This window comes from Xyrauchen texanus, chromosome 30 (genome assembly GCF_025860055.1).
Source record: "Xyrauchen texanus isolate HMW12.3.18 chromosome 30, RBS_HiC_50CHRs, whole genome shotgun sequence".
NCBI classification, from domain to species: domain Eukaryota; kingdom Metazoa; phylum Chordata; class Actinopteri; order Cypriniformes; family Catostomidae; genus Xyrauchen; species Xyrauchen texanus.
In genome coordinates, this window is record NC_068305.1 from 28,619,551 (window position 1) to 28,646,304 (window position 26,754).

Consider the following 26,754-nt stretch of genomic DNA (forward strand, 5'->3'; position numbering starts at 1 on the left):
CATTTAGAACCTATCAATAAATAAATAAATACATATTTTTTATCGTTTTTAAACATTACCGTCGTACACCACAATTACCCAATCACATCTCTGCATATTGGCACGTGACAGTGTTGGTATGTCACGTGTCAGCTGTTCCTCAGCTGATCGGAAGGGAAATCGATAGCTGCTTGTTTGCCTAAATCTGTAACTGTGAGCGATGGCTGATGCCATAGCAGATACGAGAAGGCTGTATACCAAACCACAAAACCTGAACGATGCGTACGGGCCTCCGAATAACTTTCTCGAAATTGATGTGTCCAACCCCGAGACTGTTGGCGTCGGTCGGAACAGGTTTACGACATATGAGATCAGATTGAAGGTGAGCAACGAATGCTGGCCTGATCAGACTAACATTGGGCACACTGATCTGTCCTTGTTGGTGCTTAAAATGTCTCTTAATACGACTAAAATGAGCACTAACGACATATATCACAGGTACAATATGTTGTAACAGTGTAGCCATTCTCATGTCAGTTAGTAACCATATGTCTCTTACACAGCTGGTAGGCTTCAACTTTGTTGATGGCTGTCAAAACATTTGCATCGCAGAGTAGCAAGTTTTATGTTCATCTTTGTTTTGATTCAGGTTCATTGAAAGCAAAGTATTAGTCAGCAGGTCTCTTTTTTTTAAGGTAAATTGACACTGATCTTTAATAACTGTCAACTTGACAGTTTAATGATCAACTGCATTTTGTACGGTGGAGTACACAGTTTAATTTGGAGGCAACAACGGCAGATTTTTTTAAGAGAACCACATAAGTGTCCAGCAGTTTTCACTTCTCAAGTCTATAATTTGGCTGACCACACCCATTGTGCAAGGCCAAGATGATAGTGCTTATAACAGTAATGATGAACCTGATTAACATTACAGTACTTAACTATACACATTATGCTACCTATTATTTTGGCTATATAGAATTTTATGTGTGTGTGTGTGTGTATATATATATATATGTATATATATATATATATATATATATATATATATGACAGTTATTGTATTATCAAATTCTTCTGAGTTAACTGAGTAGATTCAGTTTATTGCTTAAGTGAATTTCCCATGCTTACGCATGGCATTCCTTAACATGGCACAGCTTGCCCAGATTTGCAAAGACAAAATGCTTGCACTCATGAGTTGACCAAATATTAGGACGTTTTTAACAATCAGTGGAAGGCACATGGCTTTCATTCTCTTTGCATTTTTTTGTGCGTGCTTGTCAAGGAGTCACAGGAGCTATGAATAGCTATGTATATAGTGCCTCACTTTAAAGCTTAAAAAGGACCAAAAAGTGTCATAAAATTATCTATGCAACTCCTGCTTCATATTCCAAGAATTCTGAAGGCATACGATTAGGGATGTGACGATACCACTTTTTCTCTCCCGATCTGATTCCGTTACCTGGACTCTTAGTAATGGGCTGTCGGCACTGTCGATACCAATGTTGTTGTTTTTTTCTTAACCAGTTTAGAATATTTTTACTTCACTGTGTGGAACTAGTTGGGCTTACTCTTTTATATGTAAAGAACCGCAAATGTCTAACTGCACATTATTTCATAATAAATGGACAGCCTATTAAGAAAAACGTTTACTAGCCTACTGAGTAATGTAGTGGCAAAATAAACAGTAATTCCAATGAAAATCTTCAGTTAAGGAAAAGAAGACAGTTTTCTTTGCACATTTTATTTTCAGCTTGTATCTGGGCTTAAAAAAGATTTCAGATCTCTTGTTTTATTCAATTTAGTTGGAAGATATCAGTCCACTTTTCATTCACACAGCTATTTTTTGGAACCCAGTCAACTTAAATATTGCTATAGTTTGTACATGGCCGGCTGTGGCTCAGGTGGTAGAGCGGGTCAGCCTCTAATCGCAGGGTTGGCGGTTCGATTCCTGGCCCACATGACTCTACATAATAATAGTTATTATTAACTTTTTTACATTTTTTCAAGCAATAGTAATATATTTCATTTGTACATCTTGAACTAATTTTCATGGTCTGAACACTCCAGGAAGGCCTGTAAGTGTCTGAATGTAGGCTGGTATTTCACAGTAGTTTAATTAGCTTCTTATTTAAAATCTGGAGAAATGTATTGCGTGCCACTCTGAGGACGGAAAATAGCAGTCTATCACAAGCGTGTGTGTGTGTGTGTGTGTGTGTGTGTGTGTGTGTGTGTGTGTGTGTGTGTGTGTGTGTCAACAGCTGTGCCATTCACTGCATAGTGCTGCGCATGCACTTTAGGGCTGGGTGATATACAAGAAATATTTAAAAAAAAAAATTTATGAAAAAGATATTGCGGTATCCGATTACATCGTCTACCCCCGATTGGAGATAATCTTTTGATTTTGTTTTAAAAATTAGATTAATTTAATTTATTGAAACACCAAAGATATTTCTATATTAAAATTGCTCGTTAAACAGAATGAAAAAGCAGTTAAAATTGGTTCAAATCTTTTTTTTTTTTTATTACCACTTCCCCAAATTCAAACATTTACCGACTACAAACAAACTTCCTCCAGTATGGAGGTGTCACGCAAGTATCCACCTACGACAACAGATGGAAAATTACTGATACAAATTGACAACTAAAGACAAGAGGTTGACCGATATAATGGTTTTACTGATTAATCGGCACCGTTAACAGATTTCTGGAACTATCAGTTATCTGAAAAAATCCACACCGATAGTTTTTGCACCTTTGCGGTGCTGGAGCGGCTGGGAGGGGTTCGCTGTCGCTATACAGTATGAAAGCGGCCTCTAGAGGCGAAATAAAAACTATCACTTCACTAATGCCTTGTGCTGTTTGTTTTGACACGTGAGACTACACTGCATTGAGCGGAACACTTCAGATGCAGATTTAAACCATCAAAAATGAAAAGGTATGTATACAGTACACTACAGTTAACATTGTCATATCATTATAAAGTAATACATTTGTTGACTAGATGCTGCATTAGTAGAGAACAGCAGTTTGTTTTCAGACAAGGCTGAGAGGACAGTAACATTAAAGCTAACCTCAAGCGGTTAGAACAATGTGACAAAAATACACGCATGTCCTACCCAAATGTTTAAATGTCACGATAGTTACCATCTATTTGCATTCGTTTATATACAGCTGGTCACATTTATGCATTCATTAGCCAGCAGTTGCATATTTAAAGTTAGTGATGTGGCCAATTAAAATGTATAAACAAATCGTATACACATCTGATTTCAGTTAAACATTTTTAATCCTCACTATAATACAATGGCTTCAGATCGATCATATTCTTGCACTAAAAAATGCTAGACACAGTGCAACAAATACAGTTTAACAGAAAGCATGTGTCAATAAGCTTTTAAAGTTCTAAAAAACAATAAGCTTTTTCATCTAAAAAACAGTGTTCCTGCACGAGTGCTGAATGAGCATAAACTAAGGGAAACATAGACATTAGTCTAGCGCACGTTTAAAGAAAAACAAATGGATGGTTGCAAAAGCGTTCGGTATGAACAGCCCCTTACAGTTGTTGGAGATCTTTGACCGTTGCGTCTTGCGCTCTTCTAAGCAGTTGTTTAAATGCTTGTCAGGAAAGATGTTCAACATGGAAATATGTGTTTCGAGATCCTGAGCTCATATTCTGAGCTGCTTTACCACGAGTTCAGCTGAATACCACTGTTATCTGGGAATATTGCTACTCTACAGACAACTGTACTGAATAAAAACAATGTGGTATTTCACTGTTGTTATTATGAAGATTGAATCTGGAGGAGTAGGAATCAATGCAAGTCTAACACCATGTGAACTCTGTATTGAAGCATTTTCTCCCCTCATTTTACTTTTGACTTAACATTTGAGAACATGGACCAACTAAAGATTTTATTTAGTTTATGTTCATTAGTTTATAAAGATATGCTCTTTTTTTTGTTTAACTGCCGAGATTGGAATGTCCTATGCAGTAATAAAATGGGGCTGAATGGTTTATGTATTTATTGTGGCCTCTTGTGGACTAAGGAGACAACGTCGATTTAAAAATCAGCTGCTTTAAAATTCAAATATTAGTTCATATATATTTTATATACAGTACAGTGCAAAAGTCTTAGGCACATAAGATGTTTCACAAAAACATTCATTTTAAAATGGTTATTTATATCTTAAGCTTTAGTGGGTCAATAGGAAAAATACATTTTAGACTCCCAAACATTCCTTTTGCAAATAGAAAAGATTAGAATAGAAGAACAAGGTGCTCTGCAAGAGATGGTATTGCCACCACAGATTTTTCACAAGTGCCTAAAACTTTTGCACAGTTCTGTATTTATTTCATTAAAAACTTTAAAGTACTGTTTATTTTTGTAATAAAGTTCAACACTCGGCAGTTACTGCCCACTTGGTTATCGCTATCGGTAAAAATCCTCTGTCGGTCGACCTCTAAAAGACAGTTATAAATGTAAACATAATAGTAATAATAACAATGATAATTACACTGTAAAAAATGTCAATAATTTTAACAGTAAAATAGTGTAAAAATGCTACAGAAATAAAATGTTAATTGAGTAACAAATATTAACTGTAAAATATACAGTAAAATGTTTTAATATATTTTAAAAGTCAATACAGTAGCTTTTACAATAAAATTATGTAAAAATTAAAAAATGTAAATGTAAAAAGAACGATTTTCCTGTATAATTAATGGTACAAAGAACAAGAGAGTACATTTACTTTTTTACAGTAAATTATTGTTAATATTACAGTAAAAAACAGTAATCGGGCATTCCCACAATTCCCTGCATGGCCCATTACATTTTATTATATTTTATGGGAATAGTTATGTTTCTTCTTGTTTTTAATATCAGTTATGTACACTGGGGTATTCTGTGTTATATTTTATGTAGTTTAGTTCATGTTTACTGCATTATTTAAATCTCACATGTGTTACCATGATGGTGTTTAGTGTTTGTGTGAGTGATACTGAGCACTATGCCTAAGCCTAAGAAATTCCCTTGTGTTCCCCAATTATTACTTTTTTTATTTTTATTTTACTTCTTTAACCACGGCCATCTTTGTATCATGACACACTTGGATTTTGGTTATAGAAATGTTTGCAGAAACCTCAATAACTCAGCACAGTATGGTCCTTACTCCTGGGAACAAAAACTGATCTCTAGAGCACATTTCAAGGTACATGTATAATCATTTTGCTCATTCTTGTTCCTTAGGCTTAGAACTTAATTCCTAATGTAATGGTCGCTGAAAGTTCCACTTTTAGGGTAAATTTATAATGGGAAGGGCTCCAGTCTCAGTCCTGATGTTTTTAGGGGGTACCTAGGTAAGTATAGTGTGTACACAGAACATTTAATGGTTGAGACTTTTCTTTTTGTATTGGAGTGAGAGAGTGATTTTTTTTTACTTTTCCCTTACTTTTGGGGGACAAGGTAGGAACCTGACATTTTCACAGATATAAGTCCTTTGTGGTAGCATTCTGCTGTAAAAAATTTGAAAAAATTGAGTTTGAGATTCCACTGGTTACAGAGCTAGGGCTAGTAGAAACTACTTTATTAATGTATTTTGAGAAATTAACAGAGGCAATATAAGCATAACATATAAAAAGAAATTACAGTATTTTACAGTAATTATGTTTATGATTGCCACCACAATTTCAAGTAAGTACATTTTATATATAGCACCTTTCAAGAACAGACGTCACAAAGTGCTTCAAAATAAAATACTAAAAAAACAATTAAGACACTAGTAACAGATATTAAATGCAGACAACCAGATAAAAACATGAAACAAGACAAACAATATTTAAACAAAAGTAATTCTAAAAAGTGGATCTTTAGCTGCTTTTTAAGAGTGCCAACAGATCTTAAGTCCAAGGGGAGAGAGTTTCAGATTTTAGGAGCTACAACCTCAAAAGCACAGTCTCCCTTTTTCTTTAGCCTAGAGTGAGGAACAACCAGCAAACCCTGATCAGTGGACCTCAGATTCCTAATGTTATTGTATGGCTGCAGTAGCTCTTTAATATAGGCAGGTGCCTGACCATGCAAGGCTCTAAATGTAATCACAAGAATCTTAAACTGGATTCTAAATTTAATAGGAAGCCAGTGTAAAGAAATCAGGATTGGTGTTACATGGGACCTTCTAGATGACTTGGTCTAGAAGGTCCCAAAGCTAAATTTTTGACCACTTGTAATTGGTTCAGTGATGTATTGCTAAGATGGCAGAAGATGGAATTACAATAGTCAAGGTGGGAGAACATGGGAACCCACGCTTTGTCTTCAGAAGATAACTGGAATGATGTTCTTGGTCCATGTGGGTGGAACAATTTTACATAACATCACAGTTATCCTCGCTGATGTCCTCAACCAAGCCTAACCACCACTGGTCATCATAGACACAAGAGACAGTCATTATTCAGTCAGATCAGGGGGACAGATTTCATCGCTGCATGTTCTTCAATCTCTTGTGATGCAGATGTAAAGAAGCACCTGATAGTACTCCCTGAAACTACTCAGCCTCAAAACGGATAGTACTCAGCCTCAAAATGCTGAAATATTCTTGTATCTGGAATTCTCTCACACTTATTGAACCTGTCCTTGATTTTCAGTTCATGAAGTTCAGTTACTGCCTTGCTTTTGACTTGGGTGTATGTAACCCCTTAATCTTCTCATTGCAAAAGCGGAACTTCTCTTCAGGTGTGAGGATTTTACCCTCTGTTTGTCCTCTGTTTCCCACTTTGTTGTTCCTCCAACCCTGGCACACACATTTTTGCCAATGAATACTGTTCACTTTTGTTATTTGTAATGCTTATTACATCTGTTCATTTCTCAAAACCCATGAATAAAGTAGGCTTTTCCCCAGATTTCTACAAGGCTCTGTAACAGTGGAATCTTAATTTTTACATCAGAATGCTACCATAGAGGACTTATATCTGTGACATTTTCAGGTTCCTATCTGATCCCCCACCAGAGATAATCAACCCGAAAGTGAGAGAAATATTGAAAAATTCACCCCCATAAAAACAAAAAACCCATCCCATTATAAATTGACCCTAAAAGTGGAACTGCGATCAGTGATCTTCATCATTACATTAAGACCTTTGTTCTAAGTCTAAGGAACAAGAATGTGCAAAATGTTTATACATGTACATTGTAATGCGCTCTAGAGGTCAGTTTTTTGTTCCAAGGAACTAGGACCATCCTAAGGTGAGATATTGAGGTTTCTGTATACATCTGTATAACCAAATGTTTCATATGCCATGACACAAAGATGGCCGCTGTGGTTAAACCAAGTAAAATACAAATTAAAAACTGGTGGTTTTGCAATACTAATACATTGAGGTAATCACTCAAAAATTTTTGGAAAATTACAAATGTCAAGCAAACAACTTATTGGACCTGTAGTATTGTGTTTTGTTGATGCAATAGTGGTGCCTAAAATGAAATGGAACTTAATTTTAGGTTTATGGGGAACATGTTTTTGTATTATTTTATGATTTAATATATTTAATCTTTGTTTCTTTAATACAAAGATGAATATTAAAAATATAAATGTATACAGTATACAAAGAGACATTTCTAGCAATAAGTGTGATAAGCACTTAAAATTTTGGATTTCGTTTAGGTCCCCTATATGCTCAGAAACAGCCCTGCAAAGATTTATATGAAGTTAACCTGCAGAGTTGCATTCACAATGCATGTGAACTGTGAACTGCTCCATGGAAATAAAGTGAACTAAACTCAAAGCTCCTCCTTATGTGATCTGAGGTCATTTACTGCTTTCTCATAGACAACACTATTCTTAACCTTTTTTCAGATTACTAAAACAGAAAAAGGGACTGGGATGGCCATGGCAGAACCTTGATTTTGTGGTCAGTGAACCATTTTTGTGTTGATTTTGATGTTTGTTTTGGATCATTGTCCTGCTGGAAGATACAACCACAGTCCATTTTAAGCTTTCTGGTAGAGACAGTCAGGTTTTGATTTTTATATCTGGTGGTATCTGGTGATGCCATGTATCCAAACAAGATGTCCAGGACCTCTAGCATAAAAACAGCCCCACAGCGTTAAAGATTCATCATATACTTATCAATACTGGCTACTTCTCTGTGTGCACCAAACCCATCTCTGGTGTTTGCTGACAGAAAGCTCTGTTTTTGTTTTATCTGACAGTAGAACCAGGTCCCTTTTGAAGTTCCAATAGTGTCTGACAAACTGAAGATGCTTGAGTTTGTTGTTGGATGAGAGCAAAGGCTTTTTTCTTGAAGCCCTTCCAAGCAACTTGTGGTGATGTAGGAAACATCTTATTGTAGTTTTGGATGATATTCAGAATTTTTTTAATTATCACAGCGTCCAATATTTTTTCCTCTTTGGACGATTTGTTTCTTGTGGGAGCTAAGATTCACCTGCTTGCATGAGAAGCGACTGCGACATGTAAACGACCAGTCATGGTTTGTTTTGTTGTTGCCATCGTGTTACTACAATAATAGACTGTGTAACACAGTGGCATTTAAATGGTCTGCATATCAGAGCCACTCCAGGCGCGTTTGAGCTCCTAATGTTAGTGTTCACCTGTTTCATTCTCTCTCTCTCTCTCCTCAACAGTTCCCTGTAACTTTTAACTGTCTTGTCTAATGATAAAAATACAAATATCAATAAAACTAATATCATATACCATCTAAAATGCACATATCTTGTTTAAACCGATGCAATAAACCAACCTCACACAACTTCAGCAGATCCAGCATCCTGTGGAGCACTTATTTATTTACCTCTAAAGCACGTATTCTAACAGTCTCTTCTCAATAGTTCCCTGTAAATTTTCTAATGATAAAAAGCAAATATCAATAAAACTTCTATTATATACCGTCTGCAGATATCTCTTTAAAAAAATGTAATTACGAACCTCATGAAATCCAGCATTTTCTTCCCGTCGAGCGCTCATCTAATATCTTCCTCTGAAATGTGTATTCCATCAGCCAGAATCAAAACTTCAGGATCAAGAGACGGTCAAAAGACAAATCATGACGGTCACGCCATGACGATCCAGGCTGTTTAAACTTTCAGGAGATTGCTGCTCACGCTGGATCTGCGTGAGTGCATCTTCAAAGTAAAAGTGCTTCACGTTGTGCTATAATTATTAAATGTCTTATTCACTATGCACTGTATGTACAATTGGTTTTATTTGGTGTTTGAGAAAATGCGATTGCTAACATGGACAAACATCCATGGTTGCTGTACTACTGTGTGTACTGTTATTTCCTTCCTGATATATTAACAATTTCCTCATGTGCAAATAAATTACTAAAATTTGATGATTAAACAGAAATCAGAAGAAACAATTAAATTTGTTCGAAGTTTGGTGACATTTACAAAAAAATAAATGCAATTTGCAAAACTATCTTCGAGACTTTGAATAAAATGCACAAGTCTTATGGACTACTTTAATGGTGCTTTTATGCTTTTTTTATGTCATTTTTTGAGCTTGACAGTAACGATCATGACTACCACTCAGTATCGAGTTTGGATTGGGCTCATCGAACGGATACCCTATCCATCTAAAAACGTTCTACATTCAACAGAGTTTGGGGAGAAACGACCACAAATCATTTAAGTAATTTAAATGAATACATTTTTTATGTCCGTTTCACATTCATGAGCGTTGAGAGAAGCTCGTTCACAGTGACACAAATTTTCACGCTAGAACTTTGTTTTTAACGCTAAATAAACCATAAAGAGTCAGTCACACTACAATTTGTGCTTCATTCACTCCTATAAATATGCATCCGAGTACTGAAGTGAACAGAAATGCAAGCTCATGTGAAGAAATTTTGCTCTGAACGGTGAATCTGGATGTCGAGAGGACGAGTGACCAATAGAAGATTGAAAAGTCACACAATGACCTCTTGGCTCAATTCAAAGGATATATATTTCAAAGCTGTGTTTTTTATTATTGTTAGAAAGTTAGTAGACTGTACTGTATATTTTAACATTTTAAAGTAGCCCTTCCACATGACATAATGTCCTGGTCCATTGCAAAGCCTAGTGACCCTTTATATGGGTTTTGGACAGTGCTCTAGTGGTGGTGCTAAGTTACAAGTTCAAAGTTTTACAAGTTTTCCTTGAACTTCACCATTGTGTGTTTAAACAAGGCACATAACCTCAGGTTGCTTCAGGATTGGCCCTGTCCCTGTAACTTAACATTGTAAAATTGTTTGAAAGTTGTCTTTCTATTCTATAACTGTCACGGTCTTGTCAGTCTGGGTTTTGGTCTGGACCGTGGCATTATACTCCCATGTCTGTCCTGTGTTTCGTTGTCTGTCTTTGAGTGAGCACGCAGTTTTGGTTGTATTCCTTGCCATGTCATGTGCTCTTCAGTCTGTCTTGTTTCATGTCTTGAATGTGGTGTCTATGTCCTGACGTCCTGTCTGGTTCAGTTTCTGTCTGTGTAGGGATCTGGACACTCATGCTCCATGTCTGTCTATTATTGATGTGGGTGCATCGTGCTTATGTCATCTTGGCATGCTCTCACGTCAATAGTTATACCTGAAAACCAAGAACAAACTATGCAAGATAAAAGGAAATGCAACCCAGGGTACATTAAATACAGGTTGCGTTTTACTATGGTGGGTCACCACTTGATTTTCAACATAAAATCTGGGTCCCGAAGCAAAACTAGTTGAGAGCCTCTTTGTTTGCCCATTAATAGTTTATTAGTCACACCTGCCCTGTTTTGTTAACCTGTTGATTTCTCTCCCTATTTCAGTCTCTTCGTGTTTGCTGTCCAGTGCCAGTTTGTTTTGTATCCAGTCTTGTGTTCTTGTTTTCTAGTTGGTCAAGATGTTTATTATTCCCATACCTACCTCGGTCCAGCTTCTTGTTTCCCCTGCCATAGCCTGGATTATATTTCCTTTGCTTTTCCCCTTCAGGTAGTTTATGTTTATTGTTTTCCCCCCTTGTGGGAGTTTAATAGGCCAGTGTCTTCCCAGCTTTCCTATAGTATTTATAGCTTCCCCTACATACAGAGTGAGCCACCGCCTGCCATTAACCCAAATCTAAAGCTACTGTACTTGATTAGCCTATAATAATTAGCATATGCGTGTAATCAGTATTATTGTGTGTCTCGGAGTCGGCGGTGACCCTGCTTTACATAAGGAAACACCCCACTCATCCGTCTCACGCTATCACTTTCTCGCTCTAGCCCTCAAGACGGAGAGAAAGAGAGGAGCTGTCAAATTTTGATTTGCTTCTGAAGTAGACCAATCCCAACAATGAGAAGAGAAAAAGAGATTCTGTTTGTATTTGTCATAGTAACTGTGCCTGTGTTGATTAAATGCTTTTGTGTGCCAAGGGTACCATCTTTCTTTTAAACTCTTTTCGCACCATCCACGCACACTTTTTCTCTCTCATTCGGTGTCCAACCATTATCCTTTCCATCACCAAATCCCGCATCCCATGGATGATTCTGGCATGGTGTGTAAGAGAAAGAAGCCAAGCCATATTTTTGTTCTTGGAGAGGGAGAGAGAAGCTTCTTAATCCCTTCATTGAGAGTGGAATGTGTGAATGACGATGGGGGTGCAGACCTCATTTTAACCCCCTGCCAAATGCCCCCCCTCCGGATGGCACAAAAAGTGCCCATCCCCCTTGATCTGCTCCTCTGGTCTTGTCTCAAGATGGGCACATGTCTTCCTCAGTTTTTGATAGTGAGAGATTCTTACAGTTCTGTAGTGTTATTTTTAGTCTGTAATATTGCATTATCTTAAGAGGCCTGTTGACTCAACACAGGTGTTTCATTTCACTTGAATGTGTCACTAACTACGTTTACATGCACTAAACATTTTATTCCAAATTTTGTGCAAAAAGTGGCATTCTGAAACTTCATGTGAACAAGAAAGCTGTTTTATTAATTTAAGAGATTAGGAGGAGGCAGTTAAACACACTTTGGCTTCTCTTGTAGAACACAGCCTTTGTGGCCATGTAAATGCATTAGCTTACAGGTTTTTGAAGAGTATGCATGCACGTGGAACAGACCGGATAACATCATAGGAAGGAGGCCTACATCATATCAACACAGCGAAAAGAATTCAAAATTTCTCGGAGTACAACTGGAAAAGCCCATACATTATAAACTATACCCATTTATGCACACCCGTTTAAAATGTGTGGGAAACCCCACTAAATTAGCGCAATTCTGCTGCAGGTCGTGATGAAAAGTTAAGGAAACAAACATGGCCGCAACTCTGGAATATCTGTAAATAAAATGAAGAAATCAAATGAAAATCAAAATATATTGTATGACTTTGCTCATACAAAAAGATGTGACTTTTATCAACCTAGAGAATTTTCATAACTGATAAAATACAGGAAGACCAGATTGCTTGAAATCATATGTTTAGGTAAGTAATTGAAAACGCTTAATATTGCCCTCTTCTAATCGTTCTCTTTATGGATTATGCCATTTTTAAACTGTGGCTCTGGCTCTGCCTCCGTAGTTTTATTGGGTTTGTCACAGACAGTTAGAGCTAATGTTTTATATTCAAATGACTGGAGAATGCAACTGTAACCAAAGCAAATCAAATGTCAGTGCAATACAGTAACTTGTATTGTTTGCGCATGTATGTTAGTGTAAAATTTCATATAAATTCCACTTTGTTATATTTTCTCTATGCTCATTGTCTGTGGCATTGGCTCTCTATTTGTGGTCAACTTGTTTACAGTGCTAAAGTTAAGTGTCATGAGACCACTGACCATAATAATAATATCCATCTTTGGATTCAGTGTTGTTTACAGACAGGAGAATTCTTTTATATACACCACTCTCTTTCCATACCCATCTTTCACTCCCCATCTCCCTGCTTCACCACCTCCTCTTCATCCCCCTTTCATTCTCTTTTTCTGTTTCCAAAAACCCTCTATCCCTGTCTGCCATTAATAAAAATGGCTTGCTTGCCTGGTTGTCAGTCCCAGTCAAGTGTAATCCAAAGTCTACAGCATCCTCCCCGACAACTATTTTAATGGTAATGGGTAGCATATTGTATCAAGTCTACCATATCCTACTTGAGATGACAGTATCAGAAGTGGGAGTTGATGCTGTGGGAACAAAGACGGGGGGCAGCTTTTTGCCAGAGTGAGGGTGTTGGGGTGCTGGGCGGGTGCGTTTGCGTGCATGTGTGTGTGTTAGAGAGACTTGTGTGTAGAATGTGGAGGGGGGTGATGGTGGTGGGGCGTGAGTGCTCTTATTGTCCCCCTGTCCTCTTCTCTTTGGAGCTATGATGCGATGAGATGGCATTGTGCTTCCATTTTCTTCTACTTTTATTTTGAAAACGAGTAAGCAGGGCGGAGAGATGAAATGCTCGCTCTTAAACTTGACTTGATCCGACTCGCTAAAAGCTAATGCATAGCTGGTGCAGAGCCCTTACGGTGGGTGAGGTGACCTCTCTCTGCTGTTTTTTCACTGCCCTCTCTCTCCTCCTAATGAAGATGCACCATTGTCCCCAGCACACACATGCATCTGAAAAAGAGGAGAGAGGCCTGGATTCTGCCATCTCCTCATATCGGCATAAGCCATGTGAAAGCTTTTTACAGTGCTTTTAGTGCACCTTTCACACAATTGACTATTTTTGGGTGATGTGCATAACGTGGACCTGGTCTCTCTCTCTCTCTCTCTTTCTCCTTCATGCTTTTCCTCACTGACTCACTCATTCTGCCCCACTCTGTCCAGGTTGGTTTGCTTTTATTTTGATGTTTTTCTCCACTGTCGTGTTGTCTTATAGACTTTAGGAGACTTCAAGATTCACGTCCTACTCTAGAAGAGCTACCTATGTTCGTTTTTTAACAATATTTATATTGTTAAAAAAGTGTTTGGAGTGCAACAGGTCCAGTTTATGGGTAGGTGCAGGATGTTGATTTTATATATAAAGAACTTTCATATTTTTTGTGGCTGTGCTTTTAAAGGGAAGGAATTAAAAGACACAACCTTACAGAGTGGGTTTAAGCTTGTCTATCCAAACTATAAGCAAGATAAAGCCCTCTCAGAGAAGTATTGTCTCTAATTTCATCTCCTTTAAAACACTGTTGCTACAACCATCCAAGCACCGCTCAATTCATTTTGTATTATTTTTGTTTTATTTTATACGTACAAACACATCCCTCCCTCTAAGAAATGCATCTGAATATGCTGTTTCCTTAAAAGAACATTCCAGGTTCAATACAAGTTATCAACATCAATTGTGGCATAATGTTGATTACCACAAAAATATTCAAACTTTATTGGCCCATCCTTTTCTTAAAAACAAAAAAAATACAATCATGCACTTAGAATGGGTGTGAAAGTGGCCAGTTCTTTAGAAGGTTTAAAGGCAAGCATTTTACATTTATACATTGAGTATTTTATTTTAAATGCCTCATTAGATTCTATCCACTTTTCAAGCTGTTTTGTGAAAATGTGAAAACAAATACTTGCAAAATTTGCCGTCTTCTGCCTGTTTCGATTCAAATGGACATTTATCGATAAAAATTGTGTGCGTGATGACGTCATGCTTTAAAGAACACTTCATCGCATTAGTTGTGTTTATCGCAAAAGAAATCTTCCCTTAAGCCGTTTCCATACAGAAATGTGTGTATATCCCTAATAGTGTACCTTTCACCTCCAAGATGTCCCTATTTCCCCCCCTATTTGTTAAAATGGGGAGAGTATTGAGACAATTCATTGAAATTAGCCAGCTTACTGTCATTTTAATTTTGCAAATAAATGCAATCAGAAGACGAGGAATTGCAATCAAAAGGGAGCAGTTGCCTTTTTGATAGGACTGTAATATTAGTCCTGATGTTGCGCCTATCGCAGGTTTCCACCGATTCTGACCCAAAAGGGAATCGTCATGGCCCTGTTCAAGCTGGCAACCTGCACCAAGTATTGAGGGGAAACTATCGGCCTTAGTATAAGTACCATCCATTGATATTTATATGCTGTGTGCACAGCTATTAAAGAAAAATCGTGATACATTCCTGATATTCAATAGGCTATTTTGAACAATCATCCAATCTAAAGCATTGCCATCACAACTGCATTATGTCCCACTAACAGTCTAAAAATGGGCAAGGAGGAGGCGGAACTGGTTGAACAATAAACTTTAATTATATAAATGAACTTAAAACAACATAAGGACACAGACGCACATCTCTCTCTCGAACCGGCATCTCCAGCTGCCGCTTATCTTGCTCTGCCGCTGATCACCTAATTCGGGCCGGCCATGTTCCATCGTGGCCCTGCCACACCCTCCTCCTCGTCACACTCCTCCCCCACCCGATTCAGGCTGGGGTGCCACTGGTCTGATTTACTGTTAACCTTGGTTATCGGTATCAGCTAAATTTTATTTCGGACTACCTCTAATTCAGACAATCCAAAAACTATTTATTTTGATTTTGAAAATGTGTAGTTTTGCATCTCTAGACCTGTTAGTTGCTGACTATAAATAATTTATTAAATAGACATCATTAAAATGGCCTGTAGCTTACACTATTAATATAAAAACCACATAATAGAACATAGCTGACCATCAGAGAGTCTCTTAGCATTTGTTTGTCTTGTTTAGCCCTGTGTCTCATTACCTGCCATCATACCATTCCCCTCTCTTATCAGCTCACCAGTATGCACCCAGGTATTGATGGACCTCTTGAAAAGCCCCGTCTTTGCCGCAGCACGAGGCTGCTGTCTTAATGAATTGGGCTGTTTTCATCTGCTCGTTGAGTGTTTGATGTGTAAGGGCTTCCGTCTGTGTGGTTAACTTTGGTTGCCACGGTAATCAGGGCCTTTGTTGGGCTGTTTTGTTTGCTTGTCTTATGTTTGATTGAGATCATTAGCAGTGAGAAGAGGACAGTCAAACTCCTCAGAGTTTACATCTGCAGCTGTATACAATGTGATGCACCCCCCCCACACACATGCACATACAACACACAAGTGTGATCAATGGTACTTGCATCACTTTATGGAATTAGAACAAACCCTTTACCCTACGTATTAAACTCAATCTCATAACAAGAATTGCAGTGTTTGTGCTGTGTGACTGATACTTAAAGTCTTGTTGAGGAGGGGAGTGCTATTACTTTCCCGAGCAAATTAAATCCAATCCATATGTAAGGACCAGAATATCATGAAGATTTTGGGGAGTGTTATTTGGGGAGTGTTATATACTTGGCCAGTAAACATCTACCCATAAAAGCCTAACTAGCACATTGCAATGCCCCAACGCACTAGCAACCGCATGGAAACCATCCAACCCAATACCTAATATCTTGGTGTCTATTTTTAAAAGGGCAAGCACCACAAGTCATATTTTCTTCATGAAAATGTAGAAGTTATTGTTGTAATTTTAGATAGGCTTGTGTATTATCTGTTCAACAATGAATAACTACTCAACAATGAAAGACAGGGAAAGTGTTTGGAAAATCTCTAAAATAATCTTTATTATTACAATTCTACTTGGTGCTGCTATAGGTGCAGAAATTTCACCTGCAAGATATAGATGGCCCAATTTTACAATATCAGTTAGGTCAATTTCATATCCCAATGGTACATTTTTATTAAAAAGAGCTGATATTCTGAAAAAGAGCTGATTGTCTATTTGTTGTATGAAGGTCACATTAAATCCTGATTAGAATGTTTTTTACAAGCCTTTTCCCTTAATTTTTGGTACTTTTCAAATGCCTTTTATGAGTAAATTTTATTGTTTTACCCTTGTCCCAGACCGAGACTTAAATCCATTATAACATTTATTTTTTTACATGTTTAATACTCGGATGATCTAAACAAGAGTGAAATAACCATTGTAATATTTAACGTGTGAAAATAATAATAAATGTAAACTACGTCCGTCCCACAGTTTACTTTTTTTCTCAAGTCCATACCAAACAAGTTTGCCTCTAATAAACTTTTTTTTTTTCCTACAATTAGTGTACTTTCAACAAATTGCCAGTGAAGATTATGCTTTACATGAGAAATGAGACGTGATATTTGGAGAAAACAATTAAAAATCAAGTGAGCAGAATTCTTTTACTAGGCGTCTTTACCATCAAGATGTTAATTATGTCAAATTATGTAAAAAGTGTGCCAAATATCATTTAAATGTGTGTTTTTGGAATAAAACAGTATGTTAGCTATAATATTAGCATTAGCAAGACTTTAAATAGGTCATTTCCACCTGGGTATTCTATCAAACACGATTATGAATTTGAGATATGGTGGAAAATTTCAGAAAAATGTACAGATCTTCTGTGTTGCATGTACATACACTGTTGGATAACGTTAGTTGACAAAATTAAAAAAAACTTTTGAGACTCTTCACAGAAATTCACAGGGATAAAAGAGTCTGAAGTTGAACAAACACCCATATATAACTCTTGCCACTATGTTCTCTCACAAAACATCCTGTTTAGGACTTGACAGGCTTGTTCTTTGACCTGGAATGCAAGTGCCACTGGAATACTTAAAATATAATTATAGGCTTTCCACTATTATGAGCATTGAACTTATGTGTTTGCAGTGACCTCTTGTGTCTTGGACTTCATGACTTTAAAATAGCTAATCTATTTGAAGGTAATGAAAGGCTGATGAATTTGTTTGCCAGGAAGGGGAGGAGATGACTAACCTATTTGGATGTTTTAAATATTATCCCCTCCTTCCCCTTGTTATTACAACCTATTGACACCTTAATAGTTCTTTATCGTGTGCGTGCGTGTGTTTTAGTTTAATAACAAGTTTTCAAGATTAATGGGCTTTCAACTTTGGCCCAAGAGCTAATCCTGCTCAGTAACTAACTGTTCTTCCAGTGTGACCACATACTAGTTCAAACCCATGACATTATTATCAAAAGTGTGTGTATTAAATTACCTGTAACCATGATCATTTGACATGGAAATTATACATTGACATTTCATTATACGTTGATATTTCATTTGACATTGTATATTGGAACCCAAACCCAGCGGTCCAACCATTTACAAAGTATTAGCAAGTTACTCCGCAAGGTTACCGTGCTAACATATTTATTGTGTTATTCCCCATTTCATATGACTGTGCTGGTGGGGAATGGGCTAGATCAGGGTTAAAAAGATGTAAATGGGATTGGAGATTGCAGAAATACATAGTATTTGGAGAAGTGGTACCATGGGTTGTTTGAGGAAGTTACAGCAAAGAGAAACTCAATATTAATGAAACCTTTCAAACAAAGTTCACTCAAGTGATAAATGTATATGTTTAGAGAAGGGTAGGTTTGTGAAACTGTTTTAATGAGAATGGAAGAAAAAGCTGGATTTGGGTCATATAGATAGAGAGGGAGAGGGTCTGGAAGAATAGAGATGGGAAGGGATTGGGGAAAATTGAAGAGGTTGGTATTTCATTAATGTTCCTCATTGTGAGGCGAGATCTGCACTTTCTGAAGGGGCCCTCTCAAGGCTAAGACCTGACTTGAAGCAGCTGAAAGACGGAGGCAGGGAATAAGCGATTGAAAAGGAAGGGGCTGGGGGTAATCGGAGATCGATGAGAATTTCCACTCTTCATCTCCAATTAGGGCCCACATAAGACATTTTCCTCAAAGCACACATTCATTTATTCGTTTAACTTACTGTCTCTTCCATCTTTTCATTCATTCATCGGTTTTATGAGTCTGGGTTGAGCAGATATGCGAATGTAGGTGTATTGATCTGTACTTTTATTTCTGTCTGCGTGTTGCTGTTCCTGCCTTTTGCCTCTTCAGCCTCTCCTTGAATGCTGTCATCAGGCTCTTCTTTTATTTGATAAACATCTACCTCTCCAGTGACCCTGTTATAGTGTCTCTGTGGGCCTTTTTGTGGACTTCACTAATGTGATGTTGAATGAAGTGTTGCTTACATCGGTTTTATCGGATTTAATGCTTTGCTTTAATACCGAGCTCAGTTATATTGAAGCATTGGTGGTGTTCAGCTGCACAGTAAGTATATAACTGTCCATACAGTACCGTCCATGAGCTCATCTGGTGTATCACAAATGCATTTGTCTTCAGATGGTTATTGATATCTTCTGCTTTAGTGTGTCAATAGAAAATATAAATTTTACACTCCCAAACATTACTTTTGCAAATAGAAAAGGTTAGAATAGAAGAACAGGGAGCCCTGCAACAGATGCCATGGTCTCACAGAGCCCCCCAATTAAACATTGTGTCTGTCTGAGATTACATAAAGAGACAGAAGCAATTGAGACTGCCTAACTAGATAGAAGAACTGTGGTAAATTCTACAAGAAGCTTGGAACATCCTATCTGCCAACAACCAAGAAAAACAGTGTCACGTATAAGTAGGAGAATTGGTGCTGTTTTTGAAGACATCCTCACTATGCAACATTTTTCACAAGTGCCTAAAACTTTTGCACAGTACTATATATATTTTCAAAATGTCTTTCTTAATCTGAGATGAATCTGAGATGGTCGATCATGCTGAACATCATGTACTGATTGTTATTTGTTCTTGATCTCCTCAGACAAACCTCCCTATCTTCAAGCTGAAGGAATCCCGTGTCCGAAGGAGGTACAGCGACTTTGAGTGGCTGAGAGGGGAACTCGAGAGGGAGAGTAAGGTGAAGAATTGGAGAAGAATGGATTTAATGAAATAGTACTGTGGGTATGAATAGTTGGTCAGAAATTGCACAATTTCTCCAACTGTAGTAGTTTGTTCTCCCTTTTACTGCATAATGCCTGTGTTATTGTAAGGGTCCATTTCAACAACATCGATTTAAGAATAATGATTTTTGATCATTGGATGCTTCAGATTATCTCTTATATAATTCTCAGGGTTCCCACGCATCCTGGAAAACCTGGAATTTTGCAATGCAGTTGTCCAGTCATGGAAAATTAGAAAAATACCTAAATGTCATGGAAAATAATGATTTGTCCTGGAAAATATTAATATAACCATTTGACTGTGTTGCTAGCAATATTTCCGTTACAAGCACAAAACCTAGTAACGATCTGACTCGGAATAGAAGTCAAATACACACATTTGTATAGTTTTTCACTGCTGGTGGCTGCGCATTGTGAAACAACATCTGCGGTTAAGGGCGCTTACACCCTCATGATTGATTACAGCAGCAGCCAATCGTGTGCTTGGCAATCATGGTCCAACCGAGGCAGATCTCTTGATTGGTTACAGCTATGACCAATCACGTGCTTTACTTCAGCGGCGCATGCAAAGTAAGAAGGGGCATTCGTGAAAATTCTTATTCATAAACAAACTGAATGACCTGGTACTTGTACAGACCGGCTGAATGAGAGGTGATGTTGTTCCTTTACTTCAGCATCGGCGTGTGAGTCTACCTTGTTCATCTTGGAGAGAAAAGGGCGGAAGAGCTATTAATGTGTAAAAGTGACTGATGTTTCTGCACGTTGAAGGGATGCTACATGACTTGTTTGAGTGCTGCCAAATACATCGAAGTCTATGAAGTAACGCGTCAGCACAACCTCGGTTCCAACTTCACGTCAAAGTGTTTTTCACTCACGTTTTATCTCACAAATGATGTCTTTGAGAGTACAAAGCTACATTAAATATTTTAAATGGTTTAAATTTATGAAGAGATGTTGAATGTCTCATAATTTCCCTCTTCGTCCTTCGTCCATTCCCTTTAAAATCAATGCATTCGCAGCATTCTCTGAAGCAGCATAAACTCTAGGCACCTTAATGTGGAGGATGAAGCGCCGCTTGATGCTGGTGTTTAGCGGATTTGACGCCTCAATTCATGTGAAATGCATTTCACAATGACGAAGAGACATCATTGAAACTCAAAATGATTGTTATTACGCTATTGTTGTTGACTTTTCTGATAAAAGTTATGTCAACAGTTAAAATACTGTAGGAGAATGATACAGTACATCTACTTTCTTCTTATAATGCTTAAACATTCTACTGAAGTCAGTAGATTTGACATGCACATTTTAATAATTATTAGTTATTGATACTCATTATTATTATTATTAGACTATTATTGTTGTCTTTTTGGATGTAAAGTTATGCTCGGCCATTCACAAACTGAGTGGAAATTATAGATCTGCTTTGTTCTTATAATACTTAAACACTATTAAGTCTCTTGGCAGATTTCGGTCGTTAACATTTAAAATGATTCAATGACTCACTCAAAGCACATTAGACTTTCATTTTTTTCCACCTAGTTGCATCTCCAGAAGCTGTCACTATTACACTATGTAACACAATTTTTGTTCCTGGGTAGTAAGTGTTTACCTAATTGCTTATGCCTCAGAAGTATAGAAAATGTCAATTATTCCCCACAAACTTTGCTTTTGTGACCAGGACAGTGATATTTTGAAATGTACTTATTTCCAATGAGAAAACGGGTGAATTTATGTCTTTTCGATCACATGAAGTCATTGAGCATAATGCCTATCTGGAGGTGAGGAACTTCTATCAAAAACACACAGAAACTGCTAAATTAAAGCTCGATTTAAATTGCAACATGTTTTTGCTTAAATATTACACTTGTTGGGCGCATAAAATGTCCTGGATATGTCCTGGAAAATTGTGGCTTGAAAAGAGTGGGAACCCTGATTCTGCAGTACAGGCAATGACATTTGACAGGTCTTGTTTTTCAAATAGGTGGTAGTGCCCCCCCTTCCTGGAAAAGCTTTTATCAGGCAGCTCCCATTCCGTGGGGATGATGGTATATTTGATGACTCTTTTATTGAGGAACGGCGGGAAAGCCTGGAGCAGTTCCTTAACAAGTAAGTCACAAAATCTTCCAAAAATCTTGCAAATCTCTTCACCTGAATATAAATGGCTACGGGTGCATCAACCAATCGGCCACCGACTGAAATTGGCCGATATCTTAAATCTATGATCGGCAGTTGGCCGATTGTGCCTAGAATCAGGGCAGATCTTTTTTGCAACACACAGGGAATCACATATTCACGGCACCTCAAATGAATGAACGTTTGCTCAGCCATTGAAGCATGAGAGAGTGGCCTTTGGAGGGTGAGTTGTGAGTTGGCAGATCTAAGCATTCACGTATTTAAACTTTCAAACATGATTTAATTAACATGAATATTGTGTTTTTCTTTTTTTTTTTATGTATTAGAATTAGACGTGTATGTATATTAAGTTGACCATTTTCTAGAGACTTTACGATAGTTATTCTGTTCATCTGTATTAACAATAGTATGCAAGTATAAACACCATGGGATCATGCAGCCATCATACAGCTCAGGAAGCAGACACATTCTGTCTCCTAGAGGTGTAGTTTGGTGCGAAAAGTGCAGATCAATCCCAGAACAACAGTGAATATTCTGGAGGACACAGGTAGACAATTATCTATATCCACAGTAAAACGAGCCCTATAACAACATAACCTGAAAGGCTGCTCTGCAAGGAAGAAGCTGTTGCTTCAAAAGCACTATAAAAAAAGCCAGACAACAGTTTGCAAGTGCACATGCGAACAAAGATCTTACTTTTTGGAGAAATTTTCTCTGGTCTAATAAAAAATAAAAGCTGAAGTTCAAATGTATTTGGCTAAGGTGTATCTAAACTACTGACTTCAGCTGTAAAAACTATAAAAGGGGAAGGAGATGTATACTTAGTTTTATAACAAAGGCAATTTTAATGTGGATTTGAAATATTTAGGCTACAGGATTTTATTTTTCTTTAAAAAAACAAAAACAAACAAACATTGACCTATTCAATAATGATGATGGTCAAACATGTGGTAATTCTTACAAATAAATAAAAGAAAATCAAGGGCTTTAAAGCCTTGATATTTTTGAAGTATGAACCAAGCCATCAGTTTTTCTTTTTACCTGTATAAAATCTGTTTTAATCTAATGGGGGAAAAATATTGGTCTTGTTTGCCTTAAGATAAGAATGACTTAACCCTAGAATGCATATGTAACTTCTCCCCTCTTTAATACATTTGTGAAGAGGTGATATCTAGGGTCTTATTCTTTATAAATCGATTTTTTTTTTTTTTTTAAGGAAAATTATCTCCAATTATAATTTTATAGGTAATTACAAATTTTTAATAAGCAATTTATGTTTTGTGTAATGCTGAAGACTGTCATGGAAATTATCTTATAAAAAAATTCAAATACATTTTTAAAAAGTTAGTTCACATGATAGAAGACACCTTAAAAAGACCACATCATTTATGTTGCGTTTTAAAAACTAGACGCTGCATTTTTTAACCATATGCATTCTAGGGTTAAATCAACATTTAAAACAGTAAAAAGAAATCCAATATTTCCATTAAAAACACAGTCCCAACTCAATAAATTTACATTCAAACATTCTAATATATATGAGTGTATATATATACACTGATGAGCTTAAACATTGACCACTCACAGGTGAAGCAAATAATGTTGATCATCTCTTAACAAGTGCACATGTCAAGGGCTGGATAGATTAGATGGTCAGCGAACAATCAGTTCTCAAAGTCAACATGTTGGATGCAGAAGAAATGAGCAGGAGTAAATACCTGAGCATCTTTGACAAGGGCCAAATTGTAATGGCAAAACGACTGGGTCAGAGCATCTCTGAAACGGCAAGGTTTGTGAAGTTCTCCCGGTCAGCAATGGTGAGAACCTACCGACAGTGGTCCGAAGAGGGACAAACCTCAAAATGCCAACAAGGTGTTGGAGCGCCCAAGGCTTGTCGATGCGCGAGGGGCAACAAAGGCTATCCCGTCTGGTATAAACCAACAGAAGGTCAAATGTGGCACAAGTCATAGAAAATTGTAATTATGGTTATGGTAGGAATGTGTCACACCGCGCAGTGCATTGCACCCTGCTGTGTATGGGACTGTGTAGACGCAGACCAGTCAGAGTGTCCATGATGACACCTGTCTACCCTCGAAAGAGCCTACAATGGGCATGCGAGCGTCTGAACTGGACATTGGAACAGTTAAAAAAGGTTTTCTGGTCCAATGAGTCCCCTTTTCTTTACATCACGTGGACGGCCATGTACGTGTGCACAGTTTACCTGGGGAAGTGATGGCACCAGGAAGCACTGTTCTGCTGGAAAACCCTAGGTCCAGCCATTCATGTGCAGGTAAATTTGACATGTGCCACCTACCTAAACATTGTTGCAGACCAGGTACACCCCTTCATGGCAATGGTATTCCCTGTGGCCTCTTTCAACAGGATAATGCGCCCTGCCACACAGAACACACAGTTCGGGAATGGTTTCAGAACATGATGAAGAGTTCCAAGGTGTTACAGGACTTGAAGGTTCTGCTGCTAATATCTTGGTGCCAGATTTCTTTTAATGAAAAAAAAAAAATGTGCGGGTTGCAATAAGATATGGGCCCAAAATGCCTTAGGAAAAATCCTAATGCCGCTCCTGCCTCTGGATAAAGACTGTGCCAATAATGTATGTGTAAATATGTCCGATAAAATCATTAATGTGTGATTTTGTTCTCAAGTGTATCTGATTTAATTTTGAAAAGGTATTAGGTATTGCCCATTTACGTAGAGTCCCCTACAGTATGTCTTTATTCTTCTTCTGGCCGACGCACATCTGAACTTTTTTTGAAAAGAACAGTGAAGCGGTTACCACAACAAAATACAATAGTTTTTCCTCTCTGTTAATTTTAAGTTTTTAGGTTAAGGTACTTCAGTAAAAGAGAAAATCAGACACTTGCCAGCCTGTGTGTCATCCGATATCTTTAACACTTTTTTTTTCCATCCTTCTCTCATAATTACCCACAGAATGATCAAAACTGATGAGAGGCCGCAAGTGCACCAGCTTTACTTTTTACATTTGTTTTATTTTTGATGTGTAATTTATGATAATTGCGAGTGAAATTACAGGCATGCATACATTTTTTCCCTAAAAGATTTTGTGTGCACTCCTGCTTATTTTTGATCCGTGGTGCCTTTCCCTCGCCAACTAAGACAATAAAAGTTACAGTTCGATTGTAATTATTTGCTGTGATTGCAGACTTTGCCATTATCTTTGTTTCATGTGCAAATGTGCCTGCTCTACCTGTTTGAATTTTAATACGAGACGAACAGCTGTAAATTAGGTTTGAAGAAAGACAGGATATGGAGGTAATTAAGATTTGTTTTTTCTTTTACCAAAAATTCCTGAATTAAATGTCATTGTTCAGTGCCTGGGGAGCAGGGTGGGGGGTGTGTGTGTGGGGGGGGGGGTGGGTGGGTATCCTCGCTCTGTCATACTTCTATACTATGTGTGAGTGGATTTGTACAGCATGTCTCTACTTTGCTTGTCTCAAACTTGAAAATGATCTTCCATCATCTTGACTCGTAACATTGTGAGCTGTATAATTTAAGAGGTATGCAGGTTTTTTTATACACCAGAACACTGGAATAGATTGAATGGTTAAATGAATGCGTCAATTTATCATGGTGGGTCACAGATTCCGCAAAATGTCATAATTTCCTAATAATATCCAAAGGTTGCATCTTGATTGGGGTTAAAGTTGATTCCGCCTCCACTCTCTCATTCTCTTTTTCTTTATAGTATGCGTCCTAGCCTTATATCTTTATGATTTCATACCATTGTAGCTAATGTGCCTTTTTATGGTCTTTTTTTTTCCAGAGTGGCTGGTCATCCATTGGCCCAAAATGAGCGCTGTCTGCACATGTTCCTACAGGATGAATCTGTGGATAAAAACTACACCCCTTCCAAAATTAGACAAGCCTAAACCAGTCTGGACTCACACTTTAAAAATTCTGGCCCACAAGCAATGAGAGAGATTTGAATCATTTGTAACTGGAAAAGAATCTTAGCATGATCCATAGGACATCCAAAACAGTTACCCTGAGCACAACAGATCTTAAAAAGAAAACAAATGTGATTTTGAAAACGAACTCTTGAATTAGTCATGTCATTGGATCCTTTCACTCATAATCTGTCCTCTCTCTCTTTATAAATCGCCTTTTTGCTTTGAGTTATAAAACCATAACGTGAATTATTAGTCAATACCACTCGAAGTCTGATCAAACATGTTCTTGTGTGTAATTAATTGTGACTAACAATTATTTATGATAGTTTTGTCTAAGAGCACCACTTTAATATTTTTATTGCAGGATTTGAAAAGCAAAACAAATCAAAACAAACCAAATATTTATATCACAATGATGCAAGCATTATCTTACATTATCAAGCATTATATCTCACACTGACATGTGTTTTTGCTACTACCTGCTGGTGTCGCTTTTAATGCTGAAGAACACATACTGCAGCCTCACAGCCAAAGTGCAGGATTAACTTAATTGGGAACCTCCTTGAAATATGATGGTTGTTTGTATGCTGTGTGTCCCAGTTAGTTGCAGACAAGCCTGTTTTTACTGTATTATTACACAGAAACACAGGGAGGTGTTGCCTATAAAGCATGTTTCCAGATTTGTATACTGCTGTGTCATTTGTTTTGTTTATGAACATTTTCCAATAAAACAGATCAAACACACATCTGTATGATCAGATTTGAAAGACTTCTCTGCTTGGTTTCCCTAAATATCTTGCCATTTGAGATTGTTGTTCAACTAATAGAATAAGCATAATCTTAGCACTAGAGCACCTGTGCGATTTTAGTCTGACAACCCTGTAAAAAAATGTTTAATATCTCTTCAACCACCAGTAGTTTATAAAGTGATTAACCTTTTGATTAGTTGCCGTGTTAGATAATGTGGACAATCTCAGTTCCATTTAAAATAACTTTTGTTACTTCTATTGGATATGTTTTTCTTATAAT

At 37.3% G+C, this 26,754-nt stretch overlaps 1 protein-coding gene across 1 annotated transcript; it reads left to right on the forward strand.

Moving 5' to 3' along the window:
- Positions 1-127: 127 nt before the first annotated feature.
- LOC127623865 (sorting nexin-3-like) lies at positions 128-26,509 on the forward strand. Its single transcript, XM_052098436.1, has 4 exons — positions 128-361; positions 19,522-19,617; positions 21,645-21,769; positions 25,599-26,509. The coding sequence occupies exons 1-4, from the start codon at positions 200-202 to the stop codon at positions 25,702-25,704; spliced, it is 489 nt and encodes a 162-aa protein (XP_051954396.1). The 5' UTR covers positions 128-199; the 3' UTR covers positions 25,705-26,509.
- Positions 26,510-26,754: the final 245 nt, after the last annotated feature.